The sequence below is a fragment of the Bombina bombina genome, chromosome 1, assembly GCF_027579735.1.
Source record: "Bombina bombina isolate aBomBom1 chromosome 1, aBomBom1.pri, whole genome shotgun sequence".
Lineage (NCBI taxonomy): Eukaryota > Metazoa > Chordata > Amphibia > Anura > Bombinatoridae > Bombina > Bombina bombina.
The window spans coordinates 568,679,082-568,693,296 of NC_069499.1; the positions used below are offsets into that span (position 1 = coordinate 568,679,082).

The following is a 14,215-nucleotide window of genomic DNA, read 5'->3' on the forward strand; positions in this document are numbered from 1 at the left end:
TGAGCATCTCTATGTAAAAAATGAAGATATTTTACCTCACAATTTCCTCAGCTCAGCAGAGTAAGTTCTGTGTAAAAAGTTATACTCAGCTGCTGCCCAGCTGCAGGTAAAAAAAATAAAAAAATGAAGAAATGAACTGCAGCCAATCAGCATCAGCAGTGCTGAGTTCATGAACTCTTTTACTGTGATCTCATGAGATTTCATAGTAAACTTCCTTTAAACTGAATTGGGAAATAACATGAGAGTGCATGAGGCTCAACTCCTTAGCTGTCTCAGGACAGACATACTGATTTGCTGCTTAGAAGTCCTTTATAATGGGATGTGGCTACTGAGGAACTTATGAGGTAAATATCTTTCTTTTTTACATAGAGATGTTCAGGTGATATTTTCTAGTCAGCTTTTTACAGTTATGCTGCATCACTTTCAAGTGTTTCAACATTTGGGTATTATGGCCCTTTAAGGAAGTTTACTTTGGTGAAAATCTTATGAGATCACAATAAAGTAAAGTGTGACGTCAGCACTAATAAAGTTGATTGGCTATTTTTTTCCCCCCAATAACATGCAGCGGACAGTAGCGGAAGTAAAACTGTTCACATGACACTTACTCTTGTAAGCTGAAGCAGTTGTGAGGTAAACTATCTTTCTTTTTACATAGAGATGTTAAGGTGATATTTTCTTGTCTGCTTTTTACAGTTATGTTGCATCACTGACAAGTGATTTAACATATGGGTATTATGTCCCTTTAAAGGAATGCATCATGAAACCATGATATGTTAACATGAGCAGTAACATCTTTATTTTCTGAATGATCAATTCCATATAAAAATGTTCTCATATTCTCATCCTGATAAACCAATATCCTATTATTGTTTTGTTTCTTTGCCTGTAACTTCTCCTTAGTTATTATTAGACCTACCTAAAAAGTGCATATTTGAAATCAGTGATGTTGGTTTAAATGTGAAGTATTTATTGATCTGTTAGTAAAATTGAAGTGACATTTTGTCAGAATTAATTTGTTCAGAAAAATGGCATAAATCATACATTGTTTACATATTGATGTCACTTTTCTTATTTTACAAACAAGCCTCTTTTAGTATGTACAATTTGAATTGATGCAACGTTATAAATACATTTTAATGATAAGTGAAAAAAACTACTTTTGAATAAAATGGAACCTAACAAGTTTAAAAAGAAAGAAGTCTGAAGTCTAAATATAACACTACTAAGGGTTTTATTCTTTGAAAAATTATTATTTTGGTTTACACCTGTGATAGCAATAGTCAGACTGACAGGAACTTAGTACCCTGCATAGTCTATCTCAAATGACAAAGGCATACATAAGTTGAGCTACTTCTATTCGCTTACCAAAAATGAAAACATATTGATGTTTCTTTCAATAACATTTTATTGTTTTGACAGCATGGAATACAGAAGTATAATAAATTAATCCCTTTACTATCAAAGAGACCAGATTCACATTAGGTTGCTGGTGTCTCTGGTAGTGAGAAGTGCAGTGTTCTTCGATACACTGGCCCAGAACTTTGAATAAATAAAAGAAAGACATTATTACCACCAACTAAGCAAAGGGGTTTTATTGTGGTGACTTTTTTACAGTGCTCCTAGGCAAATTATTTGCCTGAAAGGTGTTGATCTCTCCGCTGGCTTTGCCGATGTAGTAGGTCCTGTAAGATCATCCTTTAAACAATGGTGGAGCCTTGGAAGAAAATGGGAAAATTCCATTGATGGAAAATAAAAATAAAAATTGTGTGTATTATACAGTACATTTCCGTATAGATGGTAAAAACCAGTTGCTGGTCTTGGCACGGTATGGATGTCTCCAGTTCTTCTGAGACACTTTGTAGACAGATCTGAAAGCAGGAAAAACAAAAATGAGATTTTAAAAAACAAACAAAAAAACATGCATAGAAAAAATGAAGAAAAGCCATTAAATATACTTTTAAGACTTTATAATTTCTTGTTGTTTTAAGGACTATATGAAATATGAAATGTATGTAACTGAGAACGCATTTAATTTAAAATGTAATCTTATACAAATAAAATTTATACACACCTTGAAACATGTTTAGACGGACATGATGTGTTTCACAAAGGCTGAAAAATTAAATACATAACACATTGTAAATATTTTATACTGATTGATTAATTGAAATTAAAAAATATAGCAAATCCCAAATTTATTAAACAAAAATAAAGAGGTGTTTGATAGTACATAAGAATTGATAGCGCTATCTAGCCTGTCCATTCTCCAATATATCTAAATGCTTTTAAGGGACATTGTGCAAAAAAATATTTAATAATACATATAAAATAACAGCAATTAAACATACTGAAATATTATTTTGAATAAAAATAAAAAGCTGTTTAAAGGGGCATCAAACACTAAATAGATTTCATGTAGCCCCTCTAGTTATGTATGCCGCCATTTTGGAACTTAGCTTACACTGCAGGTGTCTGAAGGAGAGTTGCTGCACATATACAAACATGGCAGTACAGGAATCAGTGAAAGCTAGATTTCAACATGGTGGCATTCATGGTTAGAGGTAGGTGGGAAATAACCTCAATACTATGCTTATAAAATATACTTAATGGTTAAAGTTCTTTTAAATATGAACTGGAATTAGTAGGAAGTGCACAAAATAAGTGTTGATGGCCACTAGCTGATACAGACAACTTCCATATATCTCTATAAATAGGCTTCCATAAAACTTATACAAATGAGTGTATTGGGATACAATTATTAAAAAATATGAAATTTCTTTAGACAGCACAATAAAGATAAATAGCACAGTTTCTCTTTTGTCCATTTGTATATTTACACATATACTAGACATTCCTTAAAGGGACAGTACACTGTAAAATTATTTTTCCATTAATGTATTTTAAATGACTTGTTATACCAACTGCAGAGTATAAAATATTTGAGAACTTGCATTTTTGGGTTTATTTGTGTATATGAAGTAGCTGGTTTTGTGCTTTGAAACCACAGCCTATTACAAGGGGTTAAACTTAAGGTAATATCAGATCTCATTATGTTATAACTTTGTGTTCACAGACAATTGCTTCCTTATCTTATAACCAAAGCTAAATACATAGAGAGAACAATGGAACATTATCATTTTATTACTTAACTATCCTGCATCCCACTGAGAGTGTCATTTCTTCTGTTGGCTGTGTTTACTTAGGCTTATCAATTGCATATACTCAAGTATCAAAACTTTCAGTATAGGTTGGGAAACCACAAACTAAATCAGCTATTTCAAATGCTGAAATAGGAGTAAAGGAGCTAATTGCAACCAATTTAATACACTATAGCAGGTAAAAAGGATCATCGGGAATAATTTAAAGGGGAGAAAGTTTTTGGGTGAACTGTCCCTTTAATGCTGTTTACTGATTTTCAACAAAACTATTCCACTTTGTTTCCCTTATAAAAACAAAAACATGGAAAATTTAAATCTGAAATGAAATTAGTGACTAATTATAATCAAAGAATGAGATCAAAAGTGAATAATGTTTAGGTATCTAGTTTCTAGCCATAACATTAGTATCTTTTTATACTCCAATAGGGTTTACATTCATATTAATAAAAAAAAGCTATATTGAGTTTCAGGAGGTTACATATAGATAGAATATTTACCTTCGTAGTTGATGCAACCATTGGAATCTTCCTGACCTGCCAGGAGGGCTTCTACCTCCTCCTCCCTCATCTTCTCACCTGTTAGAACAGTAACAATTGTCAAGATTCAGTTTAAGAATTGTAGAAAGATGCTGCATACTTGATGCTCAGTATAAAAAAGAACAACAAAAAAACTACTTTTCCTTGTCTATCCCAATCATGACATCTAGTTGCAATCTGTAGGAAGAACTTACCCAGTGTGGCCAGTACGTGACGAAGCTCAGCACCCATAACTGTGCCATTGCCTTCCTTGTCAAAGACACGCAGACCCTCAACGAAGTCCTCAAAGCTACCCTGGTCCTTGTTGTTGGCAACAGCCTGGAGCATGGGCAGGAACTGCTCAAACTCGATCTTCTTGGCGTTCATCTCTGGATAAAGGAATGGAAATATTTTATGAAAACAGAAGCCCAGTATTTAGCTTATTACACTGCTATACTTAATAAAATATGTTGATGGGTAATTGTGACTCAATATTTGTCTCTGTATTCAGCAGGTATAATACACTTTGCTACTACTTACTCAGTTTTGTTACGTTGAAGTTTTAACAATTATTTCCTGATTATGTCTTATATGATCACATATTATATTTAAGATGATATATGCTCATTTTCTTGAGTTTAGAGTCAATTTTAAAAGGTAATAGAAAAAAACCAGTTGATTAATAATAGTTTATTTATAGCTGAAGCCATACTATGAAATTGATTTCATTACTTAAAGGAACAAACAATAAATACATATTTTGTGATTCACATAGAGTATGCAAATTTAATAAACTTTCCAGTTTACTTCTATTATTTAATTGTCGTAGTATTTTGTTATGGTTTGTTGCTCAGGAGCAGCAAAACAGTGTTGGGAACTAGATGCTGATTGGTGGCTTTACTTATTTGGCTATTGATGTTTTGAGCTAGTAGCTCCCAGAAGTAAATTGTAAAGGTGTTTAGAATTGTATGCTCTGTCTGAATCCTTTACTTCCTTAAACTATATGTTGTTTTATGCATCTACAAGGATAATACAAAGACAAGACAGGAGCTTATGTCATGTGTGTAATAACTAGCGTGCATAGCATTATTTATAAGATGACTGTATCTGTACTCACCCTCAGGAGTGGGGTTACCAAGGACTTTCTTGACCTCAGCATTTGTGGGGTTCTGGCCCAGAGCTCTCATCACATCAGCAACCTGACCATATGAGATTTTGCTGTCGCCTGACCTGTCGAACAGCAGGAAAGCTTCTTTGAAGTCTGAATAGAAAATGAAAATCAGAGATTAGAAAAATATAATTAGCAGTTAAATATAACAATAGCATAAGGATACTAAGCTCCCTTTACAAATGCTTGAATAACCCAGTCTTAGTGAAATTCATTGAATATTCTTGAACTTATCATTACAATACAAAAAAAGTACTTCACTGCACAGTCCCACATCTGGATAATGTATCAAGAACCTTTGTATTGCAAGCTATGACTGCACTGGAAAGGTTAAATCTTTTAACCATTAACCACTGAATTTTTTATTATTAATTTTTTTTAAATATATTTTGTGCTAGCTTTGCTATTTGCAATAGATAGATGCTGCTATCAAGTGTCTTCCTACTGAGAAACGTCCAAAGAATATATCAGAAAATCACAAGTCATCAATAAGATGTGTGGGTAAAATGATTTAGTAAATAACAATTTAGTGAAGTTCATTAGTTTTGTATGCAGAAACCTGCTTTTGTACAATATCACTTCATTATACATTGTAGGATTCTATCTAGCAGTGCATGGTAGATTGTGTGCATGTTCCGTTACTTTTAAGCAGAGACACTTGAAACTTAGTTATTTTGAGTAGCAGCACAAGGTTGGCAATTCAAGCCAAAGATGGTTTTACAAGCACACTACAAAATGCTGCTAATGTCACATTGGGGTCACAGCTCCAGTAATAGAACTCCCCCTATTACTAATAGCACACATGCTCTAAGTCCTGTAACCCTTACACTGCCAGAGAGCCTAGCAATTAACATGCTTTACATACACACCTGTCACTAACCAAGACTTTACAGTGTCAGCATTTAGTTTCACAAATACAGAATGATACTGCAAAGTGTTGCACCTGACACCTTTGTTTTCACATTGATCTAATCATTACTGCAAATCTGTGTTCATTATCTCCATACCTTCATTCTTCCACCCTCAATATATGCAGCATGAGGCATAATTATCATTTGCAATTTACCCAACATAAAGGCTTGATAGACTGCTGTAGACCACAACAGAACATTATTGTTTACATTGATGACAGCTATCTTTAGATATATTAGTAAATCCCTGAGGGAAACAGTTCAATGCAAAGATTACAATACAAATGAAATCACTGCTACCAGTTTTGATCCCCAAACTAACGATCTATTTTTATTATCAAAGAAAGTAAAACTCATTCTGTCAGAAAATAATAAAAGGGATGTACAGGTGATACCTTTAATATCTAATAGTGGATACAATTGCAAGAGTTCAGGACTCTGAGGTCCCTTCAGAAAGATTTAACCTGTACATTACTTTTGCCATTTTCTTGCAAAATGATGTGGGTCCTTGCAAAAGTTGCTTTTACAGACAGAAAATACTGAAAGACACATGTCCAATTCCATTTTACTCTGTAGAACCTACTGGTGCATAGACCCCACATAACTGCACAGAATTTACATTATTTTCTTAATACAGATACATTTTAATAAAAGTAGCACACTGCATTGCAATGACTAAAAACACAACAAAAACACAGTCCTCACCAAAAATGAATAAACTCAGTGTGTTAGCTCTTATAAAATAAAAATCAGCAGTCTTAAGTGAATGTAAATAGATTCACTGTTCTGCTGGAAATACTTGTATTTATGTAATATTAATGTTACATTAAGCTGTTACAAAAATAAATAAAAGATACAACTTGGTTATTTATTTTAGTTATTTATCTTTAGAGACAACACCCATTGTGTCTTAAAGGGACATGAAACCCCATTTTTTTTCTTTCATGATTCAGATAGAGAATACAATTTTAAACAACTTTCTAATTTATTTCATTCTCTTGGTATCATTTGTTGAAGGAGCAGCAATGCACTAATGGTTTCTAACTGAACACATGGGTGAGTCAATCACAATCGATATATATATATGCAGCAACCAACCAACAGCTAGAACCTAGGTTCTCTGCTGCCCCTGAGCTTGCCAAGATAAACCTTTCAGCAAAGGATAACAAGAGAAGGAAGCCAATTAAATAATAGAAGTAAAATGGAAAGTTGTTTAAAATTGTATGCTCCGTCTTAATCATGAAAGAAAAATTTGGGGTTTAATGTCCCTTTAATATATTTTGTTTTTTCTTCAATTAAATAAACACTTCAAAGCAAAACTTCACTGAATTAAATGCCCAGATTATGAATGAGCAATTGTATTATGGTTGAGTCACAATTCCACCACATACATCTCTGAAGATACCCTACAGTATACATTTTTAATATAATAATTTTAAAAGGGATTTAATAAATATGTAATTGGATTGAAGGTATCTCTTAAAAACCCCTTTGCAATCCTATTATATATATTAAATAGCAGTGGGCAGCAACCTTTTATGAACGCAAAATAGGCTAATACATTTTTTTTTATTTCAATTTTCTTTAAAATTGAAAATTTGCTCTGTCAGTCCTGATCTCAACTTACCATCCTGTTGATCTTGAGAGAACTCGATCTGTTGAAACAGAATCAGCCACAAAAAATACATTTACTACCATTTGAAGCATGTTGGATTTTCTGGTTCACAGCTTGCTCTGATGATAAGCCCAAAAAATCATGCACACTTGGAACTTATACAGAGTGTTGTGAACCAGAGAAAGCCAGCAATGAAGAAAGTGCCTGGATGTTGCAGTATTATAGTCTGGATGAGACTGAGATCCTTTGTTGTTAAAGACCAACATCATTTCCCTTCTGGATTAAAATCCAAATTTATTATGGCATTGCTTCATCTTTAGCTGACTATAAACCCATTACACTTACCAGCAACCTCATCTGCAGAGAAAGACTGCAAGGGAGAGAAAAAGAAAAACTAGTATAGTTGGAGAATACATTGACAGAGCACAATACATTTTAATCAGTATGATATGCTAAATGACTGCACTGTGTGCAGTTTGGATTTATAATATGTTTTATCCAAAATGACTAAAGTTTAAACTGAACTAATTAAAACATAGTATACAAATATAATCCCTGGGCTTTAATGTAACCAAATAAGTATGTGTGTGTAAGGGGGCCATGCTAATTTTTACATACTATAGTGTTTATCAACAAAAGTATATTTCTATATTAATCCATATACTGTTGTATTACCAGATGACTTGAAGTCTACACCATAATGTACCCCCCCCCCTGCACAAGCGCTGTAAAACATCTACCAAGTATATTTAAAAAAAAATCACAGATCTGGAATATACATGACCAGGTATGTTATAATGTTCCTGGTAGAAAATGACATTGAGCTGTGTATAGTTAGATTAGAATTATTCGCATACACAACTCTATAGGATTGAGCCTTCACACTATCACTGGTCCTATACTTTTTTAAATGTGTCTTGTGCACTAAGAAGTAAGTTCCATGCCGCAGTTAAGCCTATGACACCCACCATGTTGAGCCTGAGATGGGAGAGGAGCGGAGAGCTGAGAAGTTGTCCTGAGGAGGGTGACTGGAGCTTGTGGTCCTCTTAGCTCTGGCCTGCTCCTCTTATCTATCCGAGGGCAGTGACAGGACTGCCCACATCAGGTGTCACAAGTGTGACCCCACCCCCTGCTGGATTTGTGGCTTTCTTAGGGCAAAGAGAAAGGAGGGATCTCTCTCCAGAGTCACTAATTTGGAGAGCTATTTTTGGTAAGTTGAGGGGCTGTCGCTCTTTAATGAGTTTAAAACCTGTCAGCACTTTTTCTCAAAATAGTTCGATCTGTCTCTTTCTGGAACTGTCTTTTCGAGGGAAAACTTCTTGTGTATTCTGTGTCAGTTTTACGTTTCTGATACCAATGAACGAACTGTGTTTACAGACTACATATGTTTAATTTGTACTGGGTTTAAGGGACATGACTGCAAAATACAAACTATTGTGCTTCAAAGCAAATCATATCTGTAATGTTATAGTTAGACGTGAATTCAAATGATTTGTCTTAAGATACAAAATGACTGTCATAAGAACCCCCTAAATTTACTAAATATAAAACAATCTAATTCCTACAATGTCCATGTTGTGTGATGGGCCAGATTCACTGAGGTCTGGGAAGTTACTTCTCTCTTTAGTGAATAAGCTGTGTAGAGTAGCATGAGAATTTGAGAGAACCTTTCCACTATATTTTTGAGTCTTAGCCAAAGTCTAAAGTATTTGGATAAGTAAAATTTTATAACCCAAACATTTTGTATCCCAAAAGATATACTCTATTTACAAAACTCCATCTTTATTAAGACTTTTTGCTGTTTCTATAGTCATTTCAGACTGCTGCACTAAACAGTGTTATCTGAATCAGTACATTCAACCCCCCTTTTTTCACTTGGGATACTGAGCATATTTTTGAAATCGCTATGATACTCTACTTATAGCCCGTTTATTCTCAAAGAAAGGCTCCCTAAGCAATCAGGGACATTTCACTCCCAATGGGTGACATCAGCAACTGAGGGCTGCTACATTACAATTGTGAAATGGAAGGAAGTTTTGATTTTCCTTCACCCTGCATTAGAATGCTGAGCCATTGCCATTTGCCAGTAGTGCAAAATGATCCTAAAGTTTGTCCAGTGAGGATACAACTGCCACCTACTGGCCATGTTAAATTGCTTTCAGAATTCACTGGTCTTAAAAGATTTATTCTCTAATTGCTGGAATGTGTGAGTTATAGCTGTAGACACCACCTATATTTAGACCATAATTCTTGTTTCAATTTCTCAACCTATTCACCTCTGATCTTTTAAATCTTCCATTTTATTAGAATTATATTTTCTGAAAGGTCTATAAACAGGGGTGTATTTTGGCATAGGCAAACAAGGCACTTGCCTAGGGCAAGAGGTTTGGATGGGGTCTGCACATTTTGTGGCTTTATTTGTAAGAATAAAACAGTTATTTTAGAAATATTATACAGGTATATAATGGGAAATTTGCCCAAAGAGCTTGCACTCTAAGGGGGTATAATAGACTGCCCATTGAGCTTACAGTTTAGGGGTAGCTCTGAATCTTTCTTATATTTGTCTAGCTACTTTTAAGTTATGTTGGCTTTCAGCACTTAGTATTGTGTTTGAGGAAGTATTGTTCAAGAAATCAGTGTTTGGGGGGTTTATGAATATTACAGCACTAGATAGCTGTGTGTCGTGTGCGCATGCGCGCTAGTGTGCGTTTGTATGTGTATAACTCTGTGTCTGTCAGTGAATTATTTAAAAAAATGCAATGTTGTTGAAATATCTCTGTGTGTGTGTGTGTGTATATATATATATATATATAAACATTTGCATATACCGTACACAATATATATATATATATATATATATATATATATATATATATATATATATATATATATATATATATATATATATATATATATATATATATATATATATATATATATATGTATAATTATTATATCACCTCCAATGATCAAAATGTATCAGCTTTCCTATTTTTTTGGCAAGTTCTGTCAATGTATTTCTCCATTAATTTACATGTTTGATACCTCTTTTATGATTCCGCTTGCAGGTTCCATCAATGAGGTTTGTCTGGCAAGGAAACAGGTCAGAAACAAAAAGTCCATGGCATGCTCAGTGCTCACTCAAAACATGCTCATGCAAAGATAAATACATTAAAACATTTGTGTAGAATATATACACGCACGCAAGCAAATATATTGTGATTTACTGAGTTTGTGCATCATTCAATTTTTAATGAGTAATGATTTTGTGAAGATGTTAAAATTTTTGGGAGATTTTTCTGTAACATTAATGTTAATAGTTTTACAGCCCAAACATGACATATGAGATAGCAGGAGGTGAAAATAACAAAATGGGCATGCATAGTACTTATAACGTTGCTTTTTCATGTTTAAGAATTTAAAATCATTTTGTTGTCTACTGGAAAGTAAAATGTTTTCATAAACTGTGTATCACCCTCTGCATATTGCCATATAGCATTAATCCACCATCTAAGATTATTATCTCTTGGAATTTTTAGGAATGGTGTCTTGCTCATGATTGTATTACATATTGTTTTTAAAAAACATCTACAGCTCAGGTAGGTTTTTGCAAATATTTGTATAATTTAATCCTAAATAACATATTTAGACCATATGAGTGGGTTAACTATAATATTTAGTATGTTGTAATTGTAATCATATATCATTTTTACAAAGTTATAGTAATTAACCATAATGTTATTTGTTAAATTTTCTGTCACTGGCAAAATCTTTAGTCTGGGTAGTACAAGGGATAGCCAGCAGGTGGCGACCATTGTACATTAAATTGCAGAAAACTTTCTATGTTATCCACCTGGTCTAAGTTAGTGTTTCTCAAGCGTCTTCAAGTACCCCCAACAGGCCAGGTTTTCATTATAGCTAAACCAGTGCACAGGTGAAGTAATCAGCAACTCCATAGTTACTAACCTGCTCTCGCCCATCAGCTGATTATTTCACCTGTGCACTGGTTCAACTATAATGAAAATCTGGCTTGTTGGGGGTACTTAAGGACCGCAGTGAAGAAACAATGGTCTAGGTCTATCTAGCCCAGCTTGACCCCACAATACTATTCTACATCTTCCCACTAACAACACACAATAAATTGTGTGAATAAAAGGCAAGTGCTTATGTTTAGATGAACAAAACATTCTATGGTTGTTGGATACTGGGCTGTACAGAGAGGTTTTTTGGACTTCACAGTTCTCTTCTATATTTCCTCATTAGCAACATGCGAGGCACTTGTGTGAATAAAGGAACATTCATCTGTTTATATGTTTAAATGATTTATCTTGTTACATCATTGTTTAAAAAACTACTTATTTGGTTTCTAAAAATCATAACATTAGTTGGAAAAAAATCAATTTGGAAAGATTTAGGGCTGCAACAACTTATCGGTAAGTTTGATCATAAAGATTCTACAGTTTAGATTCTACCCTACTTGTTCGCTTCTATTTTAAATACTATTTAGTTAAAAACACTACATGCACCGCTCTCCTGTGGTTTAAATGACTTAGTTTTATTAACTGATACCACTGCTGCTGGTAGCTTGTTCTATATATACACTACCCCTTAAAAAAGTATTTCTAAGCATGTTACATCACAGAATCTATTTAAAAATTCCAGTCTCCTCCTCCATCATTTCCTATTATAGTTTTTTTATAAAAACACACACCTTAATATTATTTGGCTTTATTAGGAAGGTCTAAAGCCCATACCCATGTTTCTCTATGGGGGGTGGGGGGGGGGGGTAGAATAAAATATGCTGTATTCCCTTTAAACTGAGCCCTTTGTTTTATAACTCTGAGCCGCTCTCATTATAAGCTCTCATATTACATTGTATATACCCGTGTGTATTATCACTTACTGCCCTTTAGTGTCTCGCAGGAGCAAAACAATTCATTAAGACAAAGGTTAAATGTTTTAACCCTCAGAATTGCTAGTTGGCATGTGAGCATTAACAATTATAAAAAATCATAGGGGGGATAATTATGCTACTTAATATAAGCTGTGGGCAGAAAGTTCTATATTCAGTTAGATAAAACAATATATATTATTTGGAAATATTAATTCGGTTTTATGTTTCCTGACAATAACAACTACAAATTCCTTCAAATAGTAATATGTTAGTGGCAAATAATGCAAGTCAATAGACCTTTTTCATTAAACTGTCATAGTAAAGACCGAATTTCTTACTTGCCCATTGATGTTTTTTATCTAGTCTAGGACTAGTGAACAAGTGGACATTTTGATCCTATATATAAATAAAACATTAACAGGAGATAGTTAATGTAACTCAATTTTATAGTTAATCTTAAAATATCATTTAAACATATCTATTGTTTTACTGACTTAAAATGTAACATTAGTTGCTCACACCTAAATATAAGATATCATTTTTAAGCACATAAAAGTATGATAAATCTAATTTATTATTATTATCATCAGAAAACACATTTCAGTCTTTTGCAGTTAATTGTGTTTTGACTACATGACAATCAACTTATTAGACAATTAGTTAAATATATAGGAACTACAACTTGTTATAATATCAGAGTGTGTTAATAAAAAAAAGCACTTTTGGAAATGATTTCATTTGAGTCTATAAAACAAGTAAAGTTCTGCTTTGCAAAAGCCATAAAGATATCTGTCAAAATACAGAGACCACCCTTTAATTTCCCATATGAGGCAAAAGTCCTAGTGATTTTTACTGAGCTTCATTTATAGACCAATCAGCTTGCCATAGAGGCGGGTTAGTCTGGGTGCAACTCTCTAACCACCTGTCACTGCCACCTCACATTAGTACAGCCAGGAGCAAGCAGGGAACACCAAGTAATTCACAGCAATCACTTGCAATAGAGAGATGAAAGGCAGGCACTGGAAATACAGGGACCTCTGTACAGTGTGACCTGAGTGTAATATATGGGCAGAAGCCAGTCCATAGAACAATATTATAGCCAGTTACATTACATGTACTGTAGCAGATGGGGAGGTGTAAGTAAGATGTCTTAATACATTATTCCCCACCTAAATAAAAATATCTAAAATCTTCCAGTTTGCTGACCAACATGTTTGCTTTGATGTTTAAATCACACAGATTGCCTCAGTAAACTACGTTATTATTCCCAAAGGCAAGTTGGGTGATGCTCAGCAAACATTCACACAATCATAAATCCCAAATATAGTTTCAACCCTGAAGAAAAATCCCTGGTTTGGTTTGTGTGTTTATGGGTGCTAAATAATCATGATAAAGTATGTTCTAGAAGGGTATAATGGGGTACACCAGTCTTGAGTTTGCCCTGGTTTCCAGTGACCATACAAAGCATATCTCATTGCAGACCCCTTTACCTTGACACTGGACAGATCAAAAGCAGGTTCTTTGGGTTTTACTGGTTCTGGGGCAGGTGCTGGAGCAGGTGCTGGGGCAGCAGCAGCGGGTTTCTTCACATCTTTTTTAGGTGCCATTGTGCTGAGAGATTTGTTTTTGGTACAAATAAAAAAGAATCCAAAAGACCAGCCTTTTGCAAGTGTATCTTGAGGGAGGAGGCAAGTTCAGTTCGATCCTCAGCTCAGAGCTTGGAAGTGTGACCCAGTGTGTATTTCACTATAAGGGCATATTTATATTTCCTTAGTACCTAACACAATCTCCACACATGCTGCTGGATTGGACAGTTCCCCAGGCAGGAGGATGTCATAAGGGCTACGACTATAAATGGAATATAAGGGTCAGGGCTACATCAATCCATGGGACTTAAGTTTTTTTTTTTTAACCTCTGGATTTTTTGGGATAAGTGTAAAGGACAAATGCTAAT

The 14,215-nt window shown here is 34.1% G+C and overlaps 1 protein-coding gene across 2 annotated transcripts; it reads right to left on the bottom strand.

Moving 5' to 3' along the window:
• Nucleotides 1-1,387: 1,387 nt before the first annotated feature.
• On the bottom strand, nucleotides 1,388-14,011 carry MYL1 (myosin light chain 1). Of its 2 annotated transcripts, none has more exons than XM_053698782.1 (7): nucleotides 13,752-14,011; nucleotides 7,380-7,407; nucleotides 4,791-4,934; nucleotides 3,889-4,062; nucleotides 3,656-3,733; nucleotides 2,072-2,112; nucleotides 1,388-1,868 (listed from the first exon to the last, which is right to left on the bottom strand). In XM_053698782.1, the coding sequence occupies exons 1-6, from the start codon at nucleotides 13,866-13,868 to the stop codon at nucleotides 2,084-2,086; spliced, it is 570 nt and encodes a 189-aa protein (XP_053554757.1). In that variant the 5' UTR covers nucleotides 13,869-14,011; the 3' UTR covers nucleotides 1,388-1,868; nucleotides 2,072-2,083. The 2 variants fall into 2 exon arrangements, with proteins under 2 accessions (XP_053554757.1, XP_053554758.1); XM_053698783.1 differs by lacking the exons at nucleotides 7,380-7,407; nucleotides 13,752-14,011 and adding exons at nucleotides 7,713-7,737; nucleotides 8,336-8,465.
• Between the last annotated feature and the right edge of the window lie 204 nt (nucleotides 14,012-14,215).